Below are 21,809 nucleotides of genomic sequence, written 5' to 3'. Positions count from 1 at the left end.
CAACCTTGCATGCCCCTTCCTCACGAGTAACAAATGAAGACAATTTGTTTGACAACTGGTTTGTCTTCCTCCCCTCAAAGTTCTTCAGGCGGGTTTCCATACTGTCATCCAAACACCTGCGGAGGATCGACATACACCCAAACAGGCGGTCGACAGGTCTGCTGATTCCCCGCCCGACATCACTCTTCTGCGTCCGCTGACGGATGGCTTCGGTGAGTCGGTAGATCACCCCAAAATCTCTCTTGGACGGCTGAAAATCGTCCATGAGTGCTTCCGTGCCATTGTCAAAGAGCCTTCTTATAGTCTCGCTGAACAGTTCCAGATTGTGCTCCGCGATTTGCATCTCGTCACCGAGTTGTTGCATGCCTTCTTTGTATTCTGCCATGCCACCGAGGAGGACTCCCATGCCATTGCTGAGATTTCTCATCTCGCTGTTGATTTGGCTGGTGTCAGGCAGGTGGGTGTTGGCTTGTTCGATTGTTGTGGTCAGACGGGTCAGCTGCTCGTTGAGATGCTCGGTTAGGCGGCGGTTCTTTTTGATGGCTTTCTTGAGGGATTTGGTGCGGCGTTTGAATTTGGCGTCCCTGGAGTTGGTTGGTCTTGAGTGTACAGGTGGTAACAGAAGCGGCGACTTACCTCTTGGACAAGCCCTTGTCGATCTTGGTGGACTGGCGACGGCGGTTGCAGGACGGCCGGGGTTCTTTCACTCTGAGATTTCGAGTTCTTCTCTCCTTCGCCATTATCGCCATGACCTTTATACGGTGACGGGTTGTGTGTGGTATGTTTGACTTGTCTGGGAAAAGTTGAAGAAATTTGAAAGACCTCCCCTGCCAGCAAAGCCAGGCCCTTTGGGTTTGGTGGCGCGCCCACTACCTGATTGAAGATGGTTGAGGGAAGGTTTGGTAAGGTGTATCTCACATCAGCCAAAGAAGCCTACCTAGCTACCTAGATAAGGGGTCTCATAGAGTTCTGTGTAGACCATCCAAGGTTCTAGCTACATGCCACATCGTGGACAAGCATGAGGAAGCCTATATCAAGAGAACAGGTATCAAGAGCGGACGATGATAGTCCACAAGCCATGATGACTCTCTCATAATATGGGCTAAATTCGTACTTGTATCGTAGGTAGTCATTTAAAACAAAGAAGTTGCCCGAGGAAGGCACGATGACATCGAGAACCGTGATGTTGCAACCCCTGACCGTTGAGGCAGGAACCCTGCAGACCGGACCCACTCATCCAAGATGGCAGCCTTGGCATCCATCGAATCTGGGCGGTGTGGGGCGTCAGAATCATTTTGCACCAGTTCCCCGCCAAAAAAAAGTTCCACACAAGCAACTCCAAGAAACACCAGGTACCTCGAAGACTTTGTGATCGTCAGCTTTCCCTAACCCCCGCCCCCTCAATATCTCACGCTCGGCTGCGCCGGGCAACTTCTGGGCAAAATGGGTCTCGCCGGTGCAAAGAAGTAAGACGCGTTTTGTGTGTAATTGAGTCCTGGAACCAACAGAAACTGACAAAGCCCGCGAACAGCAAACGGAGACTCGGCAACGATCCGAATAACAACAGATGGATGCGCAACACCGAATCTTTTGGCCAGAAGATGCTGCGGTCGCAGGGGTGGGAGCCGGGCCAGTACCTCGGAGCCAAGGACGCGGCGCATGCCGAAAACTATGGAGCTGCCAGCGCATCGCATATCCAGGTCACCTTGAAGGACGACACCCTCGGTCTTGGAGCCAAACGAAACAATGGAGACGAGTGCACAGGACTGTTCGACTTCCAACACTTGCTCGGGAGACTCAACGGCAAGAGCGAGGAGGCGCTGGAGAGTGAGCTGAAGAAGCGCGAGGATCTAAAGATGAACTCATACCTTGAGCGGAGATTAGGGACGATTCGCTTCGTTAGGGGCGGTTGGTTGGTGGGAGATGTGTTGAAGGAGGAGCCACAAGAGGGTGCCGACAAGGGCGAGGTCAATGGTGCTCAGGAGAGTTCCGAGGAGTCCACAGAAGAGAGCGCCGAGACAGAAGCCTCGGAGCCTTCAGATCTCCCATCAAAAAAGCGCAAGGCCGACGAGAACACAGAAAAGGACGACGAGAAGGCGCGCAAGAAGGAGAAGAAGTTCAAGAAGAGGAAAACTGAATCTGATGTTGAAACAGACAGTGCCGGCTCGAAGGAGAAGAAGAAGGACAAAAAGTCGAAGAAACGCAAGGTGGACTCGGCGGAAAGCGACACAGAGCCAACCAAGTCGGAGAAGTCGAGCAAGCGGGAGAAGCAGAAGAGCGAGTCTCCAGAAGAGGAGGTAGACACATCGGCTGAGGATGCTAAGAAGGCGAAGAAGGAGAAGAAGAAGGAAAGGAAGGAGAAGAAAGAAAAGAAAGAGAAGAAGGACAAGAAAGACAAGAACAAGAAGGACAAGCCAGTGTCAGAATCAGGTTCAGAGGCTGGCGCAAGCAGTTCCAAGGAGAAGAAGCGCAAAAAAGAGGAGAGTGTCACCCCGGCAGTTGAAAGCGATGCGTCAACGCCAACTGGGAGCGGTTACTCGACGCCTGTGACTACGAATACCCGCTACCTGGCAAGGTCACGGTTTATTGCCCAGAAGAAGATGGCCTTTGCAGATAGTGCGGCGCTCAATCAGGTAAGCTACCGTTGGGATTCTATCGTTTCTTCCAGTGCTGACATCCCCCAGATCTTCATGATCAAGTCCTAGGATCTGAATGACACAGCATGCGAAAGAATATCCATCCTCGACGTACGGCAAACCGAAAGCAATGGCGCCAAGTAGGAGGGGTTGTGGCATATATTAGTCAGGAGAAGGCTGACATTGGCATTTGGAACTAGCATCTGGCACCTCGTTCAGAGAGGGGCACATGTCCACGGTGAATGAGACGAGTCGTGGTGTCATGACTGTGTTGCAGAACAGGACGGTTATACAAGTGGCTTTGAGCGAGCATTGCATTGCGCCAGGTTAGGAATGGAGTCAAGGGTGTTTATCAGGTTCCATTAGGTGTCCCAAGAATCAAGGTACTTTAATCAAAAGGGATGGGATGTCTGCCCCAAAATAGCCTGCCTGCCTTAGCCCGGGCTTGATCGTGCCTTCCCCCTCTGTCAGTGATCTAGTGAAATACAAAGCAGGAACGGCCCGCTGCCCGCTGCTGCACGGAGCAAGCAGCCAGCCGAGATAAGATGAAATGATGCTTGTGTGAATCCCAACAGTGAAGGTGAATTGAGGGCCGATGCACCCATCATGCACTCCAAAGCCACGAGAGCAACACATATTAACCTACGAAAACCGACCAGCGCAACAACCTTTTTTTTGATTGAGCTCCAGTTCTACCATTGAGCGGCCAATTTGCGTGTTCTGAGCATTTTGTCTCTATTTTGGCGACCGACCGGGTTGCTCAAAGCCGCGAAAAACGGAAAAATTGCGCAAAAAGTGCAAAAAGTCTGGAGAGGGAAGCTGGCCGTGGAGCATCGCCGTCAACAAACAACACCAAAATTTCAACAAGAGGCCGATGTTTGCGACGACCGCACACCACAAAACCACGGCGTGACATCCACGATTCTTTCTTGATCACTTGATCTCTCAGACAAAGTCCAACCAAGTTACCTTTTTCTGCACAACTGCGATTGACTTCCTCAAGCTCGTCAACTTGCTAACAGCCCGCACAGCACACACACATTTCATATTTCACACCCATCTGCCTCAAAAGCGAACAATCGTCCAATTTGGATCAAGTTTTTGGGCAGGTTTTATTTTGTTTCCTTCCTGCAGCGATCTGCCCCGACCATGTTGATGCTTCGCATGCGACCTTGACATCACCACCCGCTCATCACATCCACCTTGAGCCGCATTGGCACCGGATACAGCATAGCCGCCGGCACTTGCCATGAATTCCCGAGACCCTCCAGCGAGGCAACCCTCGCTCTCCTATGCTAGAATTTTAAAAGGAGACACGATTAAGAATCGCAAAGTCCTCGCTTCAAAGTCTAAGCCAGCCACCAAGGATACCAAGGAGCCCCCAACGACCACCAAAGAAGGAGAAAAGGAGTGCCCTGAGGGTGCGATGCGTGCTCAAGACCAGCTTCAAAAACACAAACAAAACCACAAGCCAGGTCGAGACAGGAACACTGCATTAGGGCCCGGCCCGAACCGCCAGGTCAAGGATACCAAAGACAACTCCTCCGCCGAGTTTCCTCAGTTGAAAAAGCCGGCTCGCGAACCGCCACGGAATCCACCTCAGCCAAAACCTCAGTCACCCGAAAAACATAAAGCAAAAAGCGCCCCCACTGTCACCAGAACTCAAAGTTATGCCCAAGTCGCCTCTGGCAAGAAAGTCCAAGTTCTCACCAAGGCACCCAAAACCAGCACAACCAAGCCAGCAGACACGGAATATCCCTCGATTGCCCATGAGCCCACTGCAAAAATGCCCTCAAAATCTTCGCAGTCGAGCAACTGGAGAAACTCGAGCGACGCAAAGGCGAAAACACCCGGGTCTCAACCAGGTTCCAGGGAGAAAACCTTGCACCAGGGTTCCCTGAGCTCACAACCGCCGCCGCCAGCTTTGCCGGTGACAGCCAAGACGACTCCCAAATCGAAATCTAGGCATAAGGGCCACCACAAGAGGAATTTGTCTTCGACTTCAGCAACGAAACCAGCGGATAGGAAACGCCACAACAGCGCTGGAGTCTGTGATTCACCCACTAAGAAGCCCAGCACCTCTGAATCAGACATGGTAATTGCTCGTCAGAGAGCCCGTCGCTTCTCGGCCCCCGACATACCTTCACCCATCAGAGAAGAGCCTGAGAATGTGACCAGCGAAGCGCCAGCGGTTGATGCCGCACAACTTGACTTTATCAAGCAAAGGGCAGAGCGCACTGCCACGGTGATTGCCGCTCACGATAAGGGAGAATATTCGTAAGTTGGTAGGTTTTTGTGAACAAGAACATGTTATCTAATGGTTTAATAGACTCTGGGATACTCAATATGAATGGGACGTATTAGTGGTATGTAAAGACAAGTCTTGGCAGGTACATCATGACATCTTGTCTCGAGAATCCGAGTTCATGAGAGAGCGCCTCCCTCCCAAAGATCCAGTAGGTATTCCAGATCCCCTCAACGTGATCTAGTGCCCTGACATATGTGCTAGGCTGGATACATTCGCTTTGAGCTTGACGGCCATGATGCCATGCAACTAGGCTATGCGCTGCAATTCATGTATCTCAAGAGCTACCCAGATGCCTACTACGACAGAAACGCTCCACTTTATGGCGAGCCGCTCCGATTCAACACCTTTCTCTACATCGCCGGTGCTTCCATCGAATACACCGCCATGATGGATTTCGCCGTGGCTCGTCTTAACGAGGCTACGGCAATCATCGGAGAATACCTTCCCATCCTCCAAGAGCGCTCTCCCAACAGTCTTCAAGAGCCCAACCCAGAGCTTTTCAACCTATACAACCCACTCGGATGGGCTCTTAGCATGATGTATGAGCAGGGCACAAATGTGTTGATGAGAAATCTACGGTTAGCCATGGCCAAACTCATCGATGTCTCGATGCTGTACCTCATCCTGGATCGCGGATTCAAGCAGGTTTTTAGCATGAGCTGGGTTGGATTCCTCTACCCGAACTTGGTAAATGACGCCATCTTCTTCGGAAGTGTCGGGGCGATGGAACCTCTGAAAGAAAGCGGCATGATCGCTGCTCAACAGCAAAGCCAGCATCTACAAGAAAGTCAGCACCAGCAACAGGGCCAGATCCCAATACAAGGCCAACACCAAGAGCAACACCAAGAGCAACACCAAGAGCAACACAAAGAGCAACACCAAGAGCAACACCAACCCGAAGCCCAACATACCGCCGAAACAGCAAGGAATACCAACGTATTATGGAAGGCAAGTTGGGATCAGTCACAAGCCAGACTCAAGGCTCAGCTTCCTCAGAAGCAGGAGAGTGTACAGCCGCCAGTCGAAACCCCGGCACCAATATCCCAACCCGCATCGGCACCGGCGAGCCGGCTGCCTAATGATGGTGTTTGGGGCAACGATATTTGGGAGCGGATAGACAGGACTCATGTCAATGGTATTGGGCCAGGAAGAAGGGGAAGGGACTGGGAATTCGGCGGAGCTAGGTGTGCCAGAGACGGCCGAATGGGAGGATCTAAGTACTTCTACCCACGAGGGTGTTCAAGAGCGCGCGCGGATAATGACTGGCGTTGCCCATGGAACCGGGACTGGAGGAAGAGGGACGAGCCGGAGGAATACCACCAGCCGGAGGAGGTGGAGGACGAAGATGGTACCCTGTGGATCATCGGGAACCCGGGGCCTACACCGGCTCCACAGAAGCAACCGGAGCAGCCGGAGCAAGTGAGCCAGCCCGACCAGCGAGAACAATCGGAAAAGCCGCACGAGGACCTGGAGGAAGAACGAAGGGAAAGGCCTCACAGTGTTTCGGATGATTTGGTCAACCCCTGGGATGAGGACACCTGGCGGCCTGCCACGAAGGAGCAACGAAAGGCGGGAGGCTCGGAAGAGAGCGGCCCCGATGATGATGACGACGAACGTTCGACGATTACGGCTTTTACCCCGGTTACTTCCATGGCAGGAGACGACGTTATGAGCGGGTCGACGATGATTCCGGTGGTTTTTGAGGACGATGCGGACGAGGCGGGTGGTGAGGAAAGGACGGGTAATGACTTGGTGACTGCGATTGCTTCCAAGGAGGGGGGGCAAGATGGGGGGGATCTCACGCCTACGCCCAGTGCGATTCACTAGGATTGAGTTGTCATCACGATGGTGATTCTTCTCCTTGCGCTTGTTGATTGGGCTAGCGATGGGGGAGGGGTCAGCGGATTGATTTGATGAGGGGAGGGTGGGTGGACAACAACAAAAACTATTTTTTATGGCTTGATTTTTTGTTTTTTTTCGAGCGGAAAACTTACTGTAACGAGTATATGGCGGCCCCATCAAGCAACACAACAAACATTTGCATCTTGCATCAAAAAACGGAGTAGTAAGGGAAATTTGGGTTGGCATTTTTCTGGGCTTGTTAAGTTTTTTTTTTTTTTTTAGTTTTTTTTGTGCAACGGGGGGAGAAAAAAAAAGAGATAATTCACGTGGGGGAGGGGGGGGACTAGGAAAAGGGGGAAGGGAGGTCTTTTGGCAATGTTGAACGAAGAACAATGGGTGATGTATGTATTCTATTTGTATTTGAAATTTTCCTTTCTATTAATTTTTGTGGGGGAAAGATAACAACATAACATGAGATAAACATATTGAAGCGAGCGAGCAAGCAAGCAAGCAAGCGAGCGAGAGAGTGTATATACCATTTAGTGAGCTAGCTTTGCTTTGTTGTTTTACATGAGGTGGTGTAGGCGGTGGATGAGATACCCCATAATTGTCTTTGCCTTTGTTATGAATGGGCGGGGTTTGCGAATGTGAGGTGACGGTGCATGTGAAGTGATACAGATGGGGGTTTATTGCACGGAGGTCTGGGGGTTTGATTGTTGACGTTATGTAGGAATTGGGCCATGTGGAACGGGAGCTGGTTCGAGTGGTATGCAAGGACAGGAGATCTTGACTTGAGCATGCTTTCTGTCTCATCAGCCCCCTTTTTTATGAAGACTGTTTTACTACCTTTTGCAGGTGGATGGAGTGAGTGCTCTTGTGCAGATAGAAACGGCTGATGGTGAATATCAACGATGTCAATCGTTGTGTTGTTATCAAGCCCCACCGGTAGGGGAAATAGATAGATAGGGACAAACTACGAGTATAGATACCCATCTATCTGGATGGTTTGTGGTGTTGGTTGGGGGGATTACCGATAGGGAGTGATCACACGAGCCCAGCCCCGGGTTGGAAGGCCTCCTGGAAATGGACTTGCTTTTGTTTAGTCTACCAGGGAAGGTTGGAGATGTGGACAAACCCGTTGTATCCCCGTCGGCAACCCCCCTTTTGGGTCGCTAGTGGGGGTGGTGCTTGGGTGATGGGTGAGAGGGGGCACAAGACAAGACATGAAGGCGAGAATGACAAGGCAGCGAGGGGCGGGATTGAGCAGTGCAGTTACCCGTTGTTGTGATACCTTGATAAACAGAATGTATGAATAGAACGGGAGGCTTGGGTCTAAAAATGGAGGAAGAACGAATGTCTACAGACACGAAGGAGAGATGCAGTGAGAGAGGTGAGAGGTGAGGGACCTGTCACACAGACTTGCCTTTCTCCCCCATCTCTCCCAACCCACCTTGACAAGAAACAAAAGTAAGTGTGTGAGTGTGTTTGTGTGTGTGTGGGTGTCTGTGTGTGGGTTATTGGCTCGGGCTTCCACCCTCCACATGTCCGTCTTAACACCACCAAGGTTTGTCCACTGTGTTGTTGAAAGGCCAAAGAGCATGCATGGACTCTGGTCGCGCACACTCTTCTACGGGGACAAACAGACCTGTCATTTTGATTGTGGAAACCGGTTTGCTCTCTCTCGCTCTACGGGCAACTTTTGGGCCCCCAAAGCAGGAGAATATTTCCCCATTGATCAAATCCAGTAGAAAACTCCCTTGGAGCTAAAACCCCTTTTCCTGGAGGTTAGCTACCTCCCCTGCGACCCATGTTCCCAGATCCATGGGAGTTGTCAAAGTCAAATTGTCTGTTCTCTGGGGAGACGAACCCCCTCCCCCAGACGTCTGTGGGAGATTTAAAGTTTCAACGGTGTGTTACCAGGTGATCCGTAAAGATTGGGTGAAGTAGGTAGGTAGGTAGGGATGGGGGAAAGAGCCAGCAGGTTGTCATACTTGGGTTGACTTTTGGCCCCTCATGATGACAAATGCGGGGAATTTGCAGATGGTAATAAGATGGGATGGGACCAGAAAAAAGTTAGGTAGTTGAGAATACGATGCTGGGTTCCGATAGGACAGGCCTGGAACACCGTATAGAAGTGCCAGTTCGATGACCCATTGAAAAGAGAAAGTTGTAGCTACACACGAGGTTCAGCTTCATGTTCGTGAAACGGAACTCGGCGAAGTTTGAAGCCTTCAAGTGAAAACAATGACGCCCGCGTGTCTCGTTGAACTCGAGAGGCATATATTACCCCCGCTGCCTTCCAAGTTGTGTCTCACACATTTGCTGGGGTTTGTGCTTCCCCAGTGTATGCCTTATGGTGCTATGGGACATATGTCACACTGTTGTCTGATGGTGTGGCTTGCTGAGAATATGAAACCTCCTTACGCACATGGCGAATGAGCAATCTGGCGTTTGACAACCTACGACATTTCAAAATGCCCGATCGACTGCCATCATCATGGTGTACGCCACCTTCTCAGTGGTCAGTTTGGGCGGTGTTATCTCCGGAACACTTTGGCGAGATGGGAGGTGATGACATTTGCCACGTCGCTCATTGAGGGGCTCGATGAGAATGGGGGAATGGTGGTGTTCGGCCCATTAAGCTTCTTGTCAATCCAATCTCGAGCAAAGTACTGTACAGCACTCAAGACTGACAGAACGGTTGGAAGCGAGAGGCGATGGAGCAGGGGGTAGTATGCAAGTGTAAAAGGATTCGCCAATCTACAACTCAACCGTCATGCAGGCAGGCTGGAAAACTGGAGTCAACCAGATCCCTTCAGGTGCGGAAAGACGGCTTCATTGGCATTGCTCTCTTCCGGAGGGTTGCTTTGGAGTTGCTGGGCTGGCTTGGGTTGCTGCAGTATGCTTTATCTCCCCGGCACCGAATTGGCCAGGTGTGCCAGACTGGGGACTAACAAGGAGCCAAGTCAGAGGATAGTTGGCGCGACTACTGCGGGCATGGTCACCTGGAATTGGTGGATGGGATCCTTTCATGTAGCTGAGACGTGGTGGTTGTGGTGGTGCAGGGAAGGCCCCCACAAGATAGACAGGAAAGCTCTGTTGATCTCATTGATGGTGTCGTGGTCTCCAAGACAAAAGGTTTCAGACCCTTCCTGAGAGTGATCGGGTGGGGGGAAAGCAGCCGGAGCAACTGTCCGTCAATCGATGGATTGCTCCTTTTCCCTACACAGCTGTCTTCGCATGACATTTTGAGAGTCCAGAAGGCGGCTTACGAATATGATGCATTTGGTGGTTGCATCAGTTTGCAGCCCGGCACCATTGCAGCTGTTGACCGGTGAAAAGAGGGGAAGCGGTTGTGTTTGACGGTCCGTTGACTGGGGGAGAGGAAAGAAGGGGTCCTGCGTCGCCCTTATCATATGCCAATATTGGATCTCGCTGCAGTCATTGTTGATTAGGGGCAGATCTCATCAGCAAACAAGACAGTTCTGTGGCAAAAGTGATGTGCATCTCGTGAGAGGCAATGGCAAGGACGAGGGACGTATGGATGGTCGGACGGTAAATTCCAGTCCAGGCCGTTTTATAGTAGACTACAACATGCCTAATTTGGCTAAGCTCAAAGCCACATGCTCGCCCGCCGCAGTGATGCATCTCTTCGCCAAGAGGGTATCTTTGTTTTCACGGTTTCTGTGGAAGGCTGCCAAAGATGCGACATCATGCAATGCGCATCCTTCAATCCCATCGTGCTGACCGCTTTCAGCGCCCAAGAGGCAGCACTGCACATGTCTCGTGCTAGGGGATGTCAGGGAGTTGCGAGAGAGACAGGCAGTTGTTCGACTACCCCGCATATCGTTCGATTGGGTGAAGTTTAATGTGGGGCCGTGACGTCGAAAGCTGGGATCTTGGCTTCACTTTAAACTGCTAGTCCCGGGGTCGTTCCCCTGGAGGATGGGGACGCTATCCCCCAGACCGGCAGCCTTTCTGCAGACGCCATTGGTCATAGCAGCAGTGTTTGGTCCACTCGTTGGAGCGGTAGCCAATCACATCGCCCAATGTGTGATGGACACGCTGATAGCGGCGTCTGTGCTGGCCGAACCAGTGATCGACGCCGCTTCCCATAGTAGTTAGTACTACCACCGCCGCTTGTCGGTGGTGATGGAACTGGCAAAGTCAAGAGGCAAGAGCAAGAGGACAGAACGACCCCCTTCTTTTCCTTCCTCTTCACACCTCAAACTGATCCGCAGCTGCTTGAACTTTCCATCTCACTCTCAAACACCACTTTCCCCAACACATTCCCCGCGATCGTCCGCTGTCAGTGCCAATCGAGTCAGACCCCCCCAATTCTGCAGCGTCTGAGGAAGCACCCCGCCCGCAGCCTGGCCCCGTCTCGACAGCCAGATAGGCAGAGACGGACCGCTGCTGCCATTGTAGACAAAGGAAAGGAAAGGACCGCAATATCGCAACGGCCTTGTACCTGTCGTCTTTCCCACCCACCCAAAACGTGACCGTGCTTCTCCCATCGAACGAGGCCTGCCGATCATCCCGCCCATTACCTGAACACCTGGCTGTCCGTCAACAAAGAAAAGTCGACAGCGCGCGAGCCATTCAGACCCGAGTGCCCTGGCGTTGCACCACCCCTCGTCATTCTCGTCATCCCACCCCCCACAACAGTTTGCCATTTAAGCGTTTCACCTCCACTACTTCGAAGGCGCCGGTGTGCACAGGACTCGAACCATTGCAATCTACAAAACATACGAGTCGGCACACGCTGCTACACTTCCACCCTACTACCGATTTTCCCGAAGCCACTCCCGCCCTCCTGACAGGCCATCCTTGCCGCCTCACACGAGGACGTTAAACGCACACTTTCGTCCCTTTCGATATAAGTCCTGGCGTCCTCTGGCTCTTGAAGCCTCTCCCTCCTTCATCATGTCTTCAGACAACTCATCCTCCAACAACTCCAACAACGATATGGCACGACAACAGAGACGCGGGTCTGTGACCTCCAACACTCTCACCAGCCTCTTCCGGAGCAATTCCATCTCGCAACCCTCAGTCACGGGCTTCCCCACCCCCTTGGCCACGTCCATGCTGGACAACCAGCGCCGAAGAGTCTCTGTTGCCACCTTTGGTCTTCCGGGAACCTCTCCCACAAACACCTCTGCTGCCTTTATGCGCCGGGCCAGCGTCTCCACCAATTCCGATTCCATCAACGAGAGTGCCATCGAGGACGGAGATGACATGTCCCACACCGCCCCCACCACTCCCTTCTCTCGCCGGATGAGCCTGGGTGCCGCTCAAGCCATGCGTGGCATGCGTGGAGGTAACAGTCCTGGTGCAAATGGTATGCCTTCCCAACCGGCCCGACGAGGCAGTACTGCCCGCAGTAATCCACCCACACCCCCTCTTGCTTCGGCAGGTGTTGGGAATTACACATGGGGCAGAACAGTCCCTCCTCAGGCAAGCACCACAAACCAAGCTCGAACAGGTTCTGACTTGTGCTCTCCTACCGCTCGATCAGACCAAGGCTTCAACTGGTCCGATCAGCTTAGATCCCGTGCCGAAAGCACCGTCGCCCAAGGTGCCCGGTCCTCATTCTCCTTTGCCTCTGGCCTCAGCGCCTCTCCTCCTCGTGGTGGACCTCCCGCCGTCTCGGCTTCGTCAATCAATCCTCGTCACGACCGAGCCAGGTCGGTGTCTGATATGCCAGCGCCGCCTGCTCAGCCGAGGCCCCGTGCCCCGCAGAAGCCGGATCACTTCCAAGAGCGCATCTTGAAGGGTGACTTTTACATGGACTGAACTCCATAACAAGACACCGAGAGAGAAATGTGTGTAAAATTTTTGAGCTCAAAAGGCTTTTACCCTACGCATGCATCCACCCACGTCATTTGGTTTGAGACAGGCTTTTCCAATTTATGGGTCCGGCTAGATTGGGTTGGACGGGCTTTGCCTACATGATACATGGCTTTATTTGGCTTGGGAACGGAGTTCGGGTCGGCCTGTCAACATTTTTTGTCTGGAGTTCGTCAAGGTGTTCGGGGTCAACTTTCAGCTGGATTGGGACTCTGAAATGAGTCCAATTCTTTCCCCCAAAAGGCCGGGTCAAAAAGGCAAAACAAGCAGCTACAGTGGGGTAGTACCTTCTACTACATTGGGAGAGGTTACGAGGTTGGGGAGTCGGTTGTTTTTATGTTGTGAAATGACTAGCGAGCGAGCGAACAACGTGGGAGATGGATGGAATGAGAAAGAGCAGCAGCAGATCATGGAATCAGACTGCAATATTTTTTGACATGGGGTTCTTATGGGTTGTTTTTTCATGTCATCACACCAGAGTGTATGAATAGGGTTCCGGGTTTTTATCACATGGCTGAAACTGAACTGGATTGCCCTGGTATGGGAATAGGGCAGACAGATGGGATTATGGGAAGGACATGGAAACGGATCAGACATGGGAACAAGTATCATTATTTTAGGTCGACTAGAATGCCTTCTCATAGTTACAAATGTGAGGAAATGATATTTCAACCGGGTGATGGCGATTTGATGTGGTGCAGTGTGGTTGATGATCAGATAAGGTGTTTCTTTGATGCTTTGCTTTGATGAGGTGTTGTTTGTTGGGTGGGAAGGTGTTGGCGAGCAACACGCCGAAGTTGTTCCATCTAGGATAGGAAGGGAGATGGAGATCAAGGTGAAGACGGGTTAAACCAGCCAACCCGTTCACTTGGCGCTTGAAGGTGGGGGACTGGTGGTGAGGGAACAAAGAAGAGATGGGATGGGCTTGAGCTGTTGGGTCAAAGGATTGGGGAGGAGGGTTGAGGACCTTGATAGCTTGTCTTATCTGAAGGTCACCGCAATGACTTTCTTGCTTGACTACCTATGAAATATTTCGATCGGGGGCGGGAGAAGAGAGCTAGGAAGTTTTCTTGAATGGAGAGGTCAAAGAAAGGATGCTAGAGCCTGGCTAGAAAGTCAGACACGGGGCAGGAGGGAGCCAAGCAGCATGCAGATTCTGGCTGCATTTTCGGTCTTTTTTCTTTGATGACTTACCTGGGGGTTATAGGTTAGGTTAGGTAGGTAGGTGTTTTATGATCGACTCATCAGTGGGTAGGGCTTGGAAGCTTTTTGCTTCTAGCTCTGGTTTGAGACTCCAAGACCTAACCCCCACAGAACAGAGAGCACGTATGTATGTAGGTACGGGAAGGGAAGAGAAGGGAAGGGAAGGGAAGGGAAGGGAAGAGAAGGGAAGGGAAGGGAAGGGAAGAAATGCACCCCCGCCGGCCCCGGAGCTCAAAACCCGCAACCCGAGCCACGAGCCATTGGACTCCCGCTCCTTCCATCAACGTAATCCTTGTCATACCATTCCCATGGGAATTTTTGGGTCCCTTTGGTGGAATTGTGCCGTTTTATTGGCCCTCTTTTCATTCAAGGAATTTGGTGCAGGAAGCTTCGGGGTTGAGAAACTTGAGCCGAAGCTCGGTATGTTAAAAAGGAGAAATAGGAGGAACGGAGCGGGCCCCGTTTGGTAGGTGGCTCGTTACTGATGGTGAAAGATGAGGAAGTTGGGGCGCGCGGGTTGGTTCGCTTCTGGAAGGGTGGGTGAGATTGATTGAAGTCTGGGTTGGGATAGGGATTGGACAAACAAAAGGATGGGAGGGGGGTATAGTGGGTGTAGAAGTGGTGTTTATTTGGAAGATTTGGTGCCGTGGGGTGCAGTTATGTTGAGGATAAACAGTTGCTCTGTAAAGCCGGAGAATATAGTTGGTAGATCCAAAACGATGGCTGGTAGGCCGTTAGGATATCTTGAAAGGCCAAAGTTCCATCTTTTGGCATTCTCGGTTGACTCTCGTGCTGTTTCACAGACTCCATCCTCCATCTATGAAGTAGGTAGTAAGTAGGCAGCTATTCGAAAGTCGTGATAGTATCTAATGATGTACACTTTCTATGGCATGGCAAGTAAAGACGAACCTAGAACTGAAAAGTCTCGCCGCCATAACAGCACACCTTAGCTACCACTTGACAATACCTCCCAAAGGAAACTTCCCTGCCTCCGGAGCAAACGGGTTGACCCCCGACTGTCTCATGACATACACGTCGGCATCGCTCGGCTCCCACGTCGCATCGCTCTGGAAAACCCACTCAAACGTTGGGTGCAACTCATGGTTCGGATGGGGGCTAACAGCCTGAGAGATTCTCACAGGGTACGGCCAGTCCCCCGTCTGCCGGTAAGTCTTCGCTCGGAGCATATCCAAAACCTCCCGCCAACCTCCCCCAACCACCTCGACACCCACCAACTCCACGCGGTCCAGGACATCTGGGATAATGTCAAGAAACCGCTTCAGGGTGCTGACGGTCATTCTAGCACCCTTCACCTGGATAACCGTCAAGTTTTTCCGTTCCTCATTCGAACCAGGCCCTTCCAGCAACGGGTCCAACGCATGTGATCCCAGCTCCAGTACCACCGAGTAGTGTTTAAGGTTTGGCGATGTACAACAGAGTCCCCAAAAAGACCTATCGTCATACCCAGCCTTCTGCTGGATCGAAATGTCTGTCAACCTCCTCGTGGCAGCTGTAAGCTTCTCTCGCAAATCAGAAACCTCCCTGAAAACCCCCCTCAAATCAATCAAGTCCACGTTCACCACGAGCCTCTTGAGCTCTACCTGATCAACACCCCCCACAGCAGCCAAAACACGAGGAATAGTCTCCGAGAGCGGACGAGGCGAGGCCACCAGCCCCGAGGCATGATGATAAAAAGGAATCTCATCAACAATAACAGACCCTCTCGCCTCGAGATCCCTCCTCGTCAACGGCAACAGCGTATTCTCATAAATCCCCTCAACCACCGTCTCGGGCGTTTCCCACGAAAGCCCCCGCCTCCGTCTGCCGTAATGACAAGTATCATCAAACCTCAGCCCAGCCACCCACGGCATCCGGCTCAACGCCTCAGCAACCGCCGTCCCCATCGCCCTTTGATCCACCAGCACTTTCTCCTCATAAGCCAGCCTCTGAAACTCCCCAAAATACCTGTCCATACACTCCCGGTGAAGCGCCAAATCAGCCCCCGGCTCCGGCTGTCGTTTCGGTTCTTGGAAATACAGCCAACACCTCAACACCTCATGCACCTTTCTCAATATTGCATTATCCTTCTCAGTCATAGTAATAATCTTGCCAACCTCAAAAATCTTTGCCCGGTTCGCCAAGACCTTCCGCTGAAAGTCGATAAACTCCCTTTTCCCCCCAAGAGGATTCCAGAAAGTAGAATACGAAGACAGCACCACCTCTATCGTCCTAACACCACGACTAATCGCCGGGTGTCGTGATATCGCATCCAGTCGCGCCAGAGAATCATTACTGTGCCCGACTTTGACCGAGGGAATAAGCCAGCGAGAGCTGACGTCGCAAAACTGGCGGCTGACCAAACGGCAGGCTTTGATGGAAGGTCCACCGCTGTGCTTGCTGCTCTCGTCCACCAGCTCCTCGATGATCATGGCGAGAAGCTCATTGGGCAGCGTGGAAAGCGTTGGGCGGTTCTGATCCATTTTGCCGTTGTGCGCAAAGCCTCGAACAACAAAGTCCGGTTTTGGCGAGACGTGTTATCTGACAGAAAAGCACCACTCTCTTGCTGTGGTCGTGCAATTATTTCTAACGACAAGTCAGCGCAACGATTCCTCAACACGCCTTTTCGGGTCCCCCTTACTCACCTGTTGTCAAAAGACGGAATATCGAGATCGAAAAATAAAGACTTCGAGAACGATCATAAATCCGTCAGAAATTAAATATCTGCCTTGAGAACGTGATGTCTATATGGGTGCCTGCAGGGAGACTGTAAAAGCGGGGTGGATTCTGTTTAGATCCGATCTCTCGGACTCATCAAGGCTGGCACCAGAAACGCCCGTGTATAACCCTAGCCCTAAATTGTCCAGAATGCGCTTTCGCGTTTTGCAGTATAAGGTGACAGCAAGACTGTAATTGATACTACCCCCAGTCAAACTCATTTGAAACAGCTGTCCTTTCACATTAAATCAACCGAAAACATTTCATAGCTGGTATGGTTGATGTTCGTGGCAGTCCAAGCCAGACTTTCGAGAGCGCCCTACTTACTACCCCTTTTCGACTTGGTGGTTGGCCAGGCAACAACTTAGGGGTCTCACAGGCACACGCGTTTCCATCCGAATCGATGAAGATAATATTTATTTATTAGTGCAAAGTAAGCAATTCATGACCAATGACAGACCTGTCCCTTAGAGACGCGTCAGGCCACATCATCGTTAGGCAGCACCCCATCAACTAACCTCGACGAAAGACACTCGCAACCCTTCGCAGACATCACCACCCCCCCCCCCCCCCAATTACCATTGCAATACCCGCCAACCCCTAGCACTTCCCATTAATCCCACCCCCAGGATAAGGATAATCAGCCGGCGAGCTATCCTCCCCATGATTACAGTTCCCATACCCAGCATACACACCGTAGTCGTAACGTTTGGAGTGTCCCGACACTGGTTTTCCGCCAAAATCAGCTATCACCGAACAGCAGTCCCTCTTGATCACCTCCAGACGACGTGACACATCGGTGCATGCAACCACAGCTGCGTTGCCGTATTCCTTTAACCGTTTCATCAGTATTGAAGCCGCTTATGTGACAGGATAAAGAGACTTACACCACAAAGATACCCAGCCGTAGTCGACTTGCACCCAACACGGCGGCAGGCATCCTTGGGAGCCTCACATATTCCACCAAGGATATCCAGTTCGTTTATTATGGGATCGAGGGATCTGCTGTTGCCCGTGGCCATGACGCGGCACACGGGGCTGGGGAACTTGTCGAGGTATTTTGACCTTTGTCGGGCGACTAGCTTGGTGGTCCCGGGTTCGTTCCAGGGGGAGGCGAGGAGGGCAAGATCGGACTTGTCAAGAGGCTGGGCGACGTAGTTGGGGTTAATTGCGAGGATATAGTTGTAGATCTCGTCAACGGTGCCGAAGAGGGTGGTTTTGGGCTGACCGGGGGTGATTACGCCTGTCCATTTGATGCCGTGGCCGTTGTCTTGATACAGGGAGGTGGCGTTGGTGGTATGAAACGGGGTGGTGGCGGTCTAGGGTAGAGGGATTAGAAGGATGACAACCGAGGAGTTGGCAGACAGCATACCACAGTTGCTGCGAGAGCCAGAAAGGAGGCAAGCTTAATGAACATGTTGCTGACGGTGGCCGACGTGTGGGCCTAACAGTGAAGCGATTGGGATGAACAAGGAGCTGTTGATGAGGGCTTGATGCTGGTCGACTCTTCTCTCAAGAAATAAGAATGTATGCGGGAGTGATACTTTTCGACTTCACTGGACCAGGAAGTTGAGTCTCCCTTGAAATAATCATTTGGGCCGCAGCCCAGTCTCCGTCATCTTGGTGTCAAAGTCTGATAGCTGGTAGCAGCAACCATTCTTCTTGCCTTCCTTCATACTTCCTGCCTCGTACCTCTTGCCCTCTGGGCCGTCTCGCGCTGACCTGAAATGCGCAGACAGCATGGGAGTGCTCGAACTTTCATCATCGGCAAGCACATGTCGATGCAATCACGCAACTTGATCATGATTCAAGAAGGAGCCCCAAGGTCTTGAGCTAGGTCTTCGTCAACCCTCAAGATACAGTTCACCAACTAACCCGAGATACCTCGCCGCTGAGATATAGCATATACTGTAGGCAATGAGCTGTGTTCTGGGTTTGCCTCACATCGCAATGGTTTGTACGCAGTAGGGTTGTTTGTTGGAGGTGGCGCACGTACCACGTCGGAGTCTTTGCTTACCGAGGTTGTTGTCGTCATCCAAGGCTTGTACATCACATGAAATTAAATCTTTGCGGGTGTGTAACAGCGGGTGTAGTACGCAATTTAATGGGAGGATTCCATTCTCGGCGCGGCGCCACTTCTGAACTCGGGACTCTCGGTTGGAGCGCCGACTTTCTTCGCCCTGACATTCGACCGCTCAGCATCGGTGATCGGCCTCAGAAAAGCCGTCAGCATCAGCAAGACCGTCGGCAGGCCCAACAGACAACCACCGGCATGGACATCTCGGCGCTTGACCCCATGCTCCGCAGCAGTAACGGCGGCAGTGGAAGCGGCAACGGCAGCACCAGCACTTCCAGCAACGGCCCAGGCAATACACCAGCCCCCGTTCATGGGGCGCCGAGCGCCCAGCCGCCAGCTAGCTCGCTGAATGCACAACGCCACCATGATAGGCTGCCCCAACTCCAAGCCCATCATCCCCAGCAGCAGCATCAATTGCGCCCGCAGCAACAGCAATGGCAACCACCGCATCATCACCAACCCCAAATTCCCCACACTAACCATCCAACATCGGCATTCTCCCCACAAACACCTGCATCAACCGCAACCGTCAACACCTCGTCCACTCCAGCCAATACCACGGCCCCCAGCTCCATTGCTGTCAACACCCCTAACAATTCATATCACCACCACAACAGTCCCGGTGATGAGCACCACTCTCCAGGCGGCGCTGGCGGTGGGCTAGATCCCAAAAAGCCCCGTGCTTGTGAATCATGCAGAGGTCTCAAAGTTCGTTGTGACCCAGACCCGGCTGACCCAGATGGCCCTTGCAAGAGATGTGCCAAAGCCAAACGCGAGTGCGTTATCACCCAGCCCACGAGGAAACGGGCTAAAAAAACGGACTCACGGGTGGCGGAGCTGGAGAAGAAGATTGATATGTTGACTGCTAGTTTGCAGGCCACCAGACCGCAAACTTCTGGCACATCGACAGGAGGGCTTCACGGGCCAGGTTCAGATCCCCAGGCTCACCAAGCTGCTCAGGCTCTGGTATCTTCAGCGGATTGGAGAGGAACTAGCCATGATCAAAGCGGCGGCCGACCTGGTACGGATTATGGGAGGTATGCGGGTGGTGGTGAACGGTATGGGCAGCAGCAGTCAATGTCGACATCTCTGCCTCCGCTGTCGTCGACGATATCGTCTTCAACTCCCGCTGTAGCTGGCCAGAAGAGGAAGATGACACAGGTTACCGGCGAGGAAGAGAGAGCTGCTGTTGCACTGGCTGGAGCAAACTTCAAAAGTGAGGACGGTGCTGCCAAGGTGGCAGATGTGGTTGATCGGGGCATCTTGACCATGAATATGGCTGAAGAGTTTTTCATGAGGTACACACAGCAGATGTGCTATCATCTCCCTGGTGTTGTGTTTCCGGCTGGGGTCACGGTGGGGGAGGTTCGGGCAAACAAGCCCATCTTGTTTTTGTCACTGATGGCGGCTGCTTCGGCTGAGATTCCGTCTTTGCAAAAAACACTGACAAAGGAGCTAATGCAAGTCTTTGCCGAGAAAATCATTGTGGACGGCCACAAGAGCTTGGAGCTTGTACAAGCCCTACAGGTGGCTGTTATTTGGTACTGGCCGCCAGATCGGTTCGAGGAGCTCAAGTTTTATCAACTTGTTCATGTAGCTGCTGTGATGGCTATTGAGATTGGACTGGGAACCAAGAAGATGTCGAGAGGTGGGTTTAAACGACACGTCTCTCAGGCTTGGAGAGACCACCCCATGCGCGGGACACCGCTTGATCCGACAACACTGGAGGCGAGAAGAGCGTGGTTGACGTGTTATTTTTTGGCCACCAACACGGCAATGGCACTTCATCGGGCGAATCTGATTAGGTGGACGCCGTTCATGGCAGAGTGTATCGACGTGCTGGAGTCTTCCCCGGAGGCTGTGCCGACTGACAAGTATTTCTGTCATTTGGTTTGGACGCACAAGCTTGCCGAGGAGGTCGGGATTCAGTTTTCCATGGACGATCCTTCGTCTACGCCGAATATTGCTGATTCCAGGACCCAATATGCGCTTAAGGGGTTTGAAAGGGAGCTGGAGAGATACAGTGAGAATATTCCAAGGGAGTTACAGCAGCGTAAGTCGACCGTATGATCTGAAAGACGTCTTCTGGTCTACATCTAACAGCTTCATAGCGTCTTTAAAGATGAGCTTCCACGTTATCAGCCTCTACATGCACGAGATCGCAACCCATAGCGATTGTCCTGATGACTGTAGGCTGGGACCCAACCCAGACACGCCACTGGCCTCGGATGCCCCTCTCACGCAGGCACATATCAACGCCCTCTCCGCCTGTCTTACCGCCATCGACGGCATCTTTGACACATTTCTCTCACTTGACGTCCACACGACACGGTGCCTCCCAGTTTTCAATTTTGTCCGCGTGGCCTATGCCGTCGTCGTGCTCATCAAGCTCTACTTCGCCGCCTCCTCCACAAAAAGTGAGCTCGGCAAGGTGATCAACAAGGACCACATGAAAGTGGAGCAGCACCTCGACAAACTCCTCGAGAAATTCCGCGCCACCGCAGCAGAAGACAGAAGTCGACCCGCCGCGAAATTCCTCCTCGTCCTGGTTATGCTCCGGTCTTGGTTCCAAAAGCAGAAACAGAACCAAAGCGGCACTGGCTCCAACGGCTCCAACACCGCAAGCGACACCCCCCAATCCTCTCTCCAAACACCCTCTTACCCAGGCCCGTCAGGGACTGACAGTAAACACCCCAACGTCCCCACTCCAGTGCCCTCCCAAACCCCCCAACCAACCTACCCACCCGTCGCTAGCACCCCCCTTCAACTCTTATCAGAAATGGCGGCCGCCTCTGCAAACGGTGCCTCCTCCCGCCCCAACAATGATCAGGGTATCCTCCCTCCTTCTTCTTCATCATCATCGGGGGCAATGCAACAAAACTGGGGTAATTACCCCCCACCTCAACAACAACAACAGCCTGATACTTCCAATGCATTTGACATTCCCGGGATGGGCAACCCGGCCTGGATGCTGAACAATACCTTTTTTCCTGGGGACACGTTTGATTTCCCTGGGTTGGGGGATGGGTTCGCGCAGGCGATGGATATGACGCTTGGTGGTTTTATGGACGGGACGTTGACCACGGCGGAGGATGGGGTTTTGAGGTATGAGCAGCCGGGGACCGGGGGGCAGCAACAACAGTGGTATGGAGGGGGGGATTTGATGATTGGTGCTGTT

The 21,809-nt window shown here is 52.4% G+C and overlaps 6 protein-coding genes across 6 annotated transcripts; 4 read left to right on the top strand and 2 right to left on the bottom strand.

The window, feature by feature from the left end:
* Window positions 1-1,443: 1,443 nt before the first annotated feature.
* On the top strand, window positions 1,444-2,705 carry PODANS_1_8570 (uncharacterized protein; the record flags this gene model as incomplete). The annotated part of the gene is made up of 3 exons (XM_001913051.1): window positions 1,444-1,466; window positions 1,532-2,633; window positions 2,685-2,705. 3 exons carry the CDS (start codon window positions 1,444-1,446, stop codon window positions 2,703-2,705), a joined length of 1,146 nt encoding a protein of 381 aa, XP_001913086.1.
* Window positions 2,706-5,184: 2,479 nt separating this feature from the next.
* On the top strand, window positions 5,185-6,771 carry PODANS_1_8560 (uncharacterized protein; the record flags this gene model as incomplete). The annotated part of the gene is made up of 1 exon (XM_001913050.1): window positions 5,185-6,771. One exon carries the CDS (start codon window positions 5,185-5,187, stop codon window positions 6,769-6,771), a length of 1,587 nt encoding a protein of 528 aa, XP_001913085.1.
* A 4,941-nt stretch (window positions 6,772-11,712) lies between these two features.
* PODANS_1_8550 (uncharacterized protein) lies at window positions 11,713-12,582 on the top strand (the record flags this gene model as incomplete). The annotated part of the gene is made up of 2 exons (XM_001913049.1): window positions 11,713-12,127; window positions 12,305-12,582. The coding sequence occupies 2 exons, from the start codon at window positions 11,713-11,715 to the stop codon at window positions 12,580-12,582; spliced, it is 693 nt and encodes a 230-aa protein (XP_001913084.1).
* Window positions 12,583-14,789: 2,207 nt separating this feature from the next.
* On the bottom strand, window positions 14,790-16,319 carry PODANS_1_8545 (uncharacterized protein; the record flags this gene model as incomplete). Its single annotated transcript, XM_001913048.1, has 1 exon — window positions 14,790-16,319. One exon carries the CDS (start codon window positions 16,317-16,319, stop codon window positions 14,790-14,792), a length of 1,530 nt encoding a protein of 509 aa, XP_001913083.1.
* Window positions 16,320-17,154: 835 nt separating this feature from the next.
* Window positions 17,155-17,971, bottom strand: PODANS_1_8540 (uncharacterized protein; the record flags this gene model as incomplete). Its single annotated transcript, XM_001913047.1, has 3 exons — window positions 17,155-17,385; window positions 17,442-17,873; window positions 17,927-17,971. The coding sequence occupies 3 exons, from the start codon at window positions 17,969-17,971 to the stop codon at window positions 17,155-17,157; spliced, it is 708 nt and encodes a 235-aa protein (XP_001913082.1).
* A 636-nt stretch (window positions 17,972-18,607) lies between these two features.
* PODANS_1_8530 (uncharacterized protein) lies at window positions 18,608-21,809 on the top strand (the record flags this gene model as incomplete). Its single annotated transcript, XM_001913046.1, has 2 exons — window positions 18,608-20,695; window positions 20,754-21,809. Coding segments are annotated over 2 exons (3,144 nt in total), but the record flags the coding sequence as incomplete, so codon positions are not given.

This window comes from Podospora anserina, chromosome 1, assembly GCF_000226545.1.
Source record: "Podospora anserina S mat+ genomic DNA chromosome 1, supercontig 1".
Lineage (NCBI taxonomy): Eukaryota > Fungi > Ascomycota > Sordariomycetes > Sordariales > Podosporaceae > Podospora > Podospora anserina.
The sequence above is the reverse complement of the archived record's forward strand: the minus strand, read 5'-3'. Positions and strand labels throughout refer to the sequence as shown.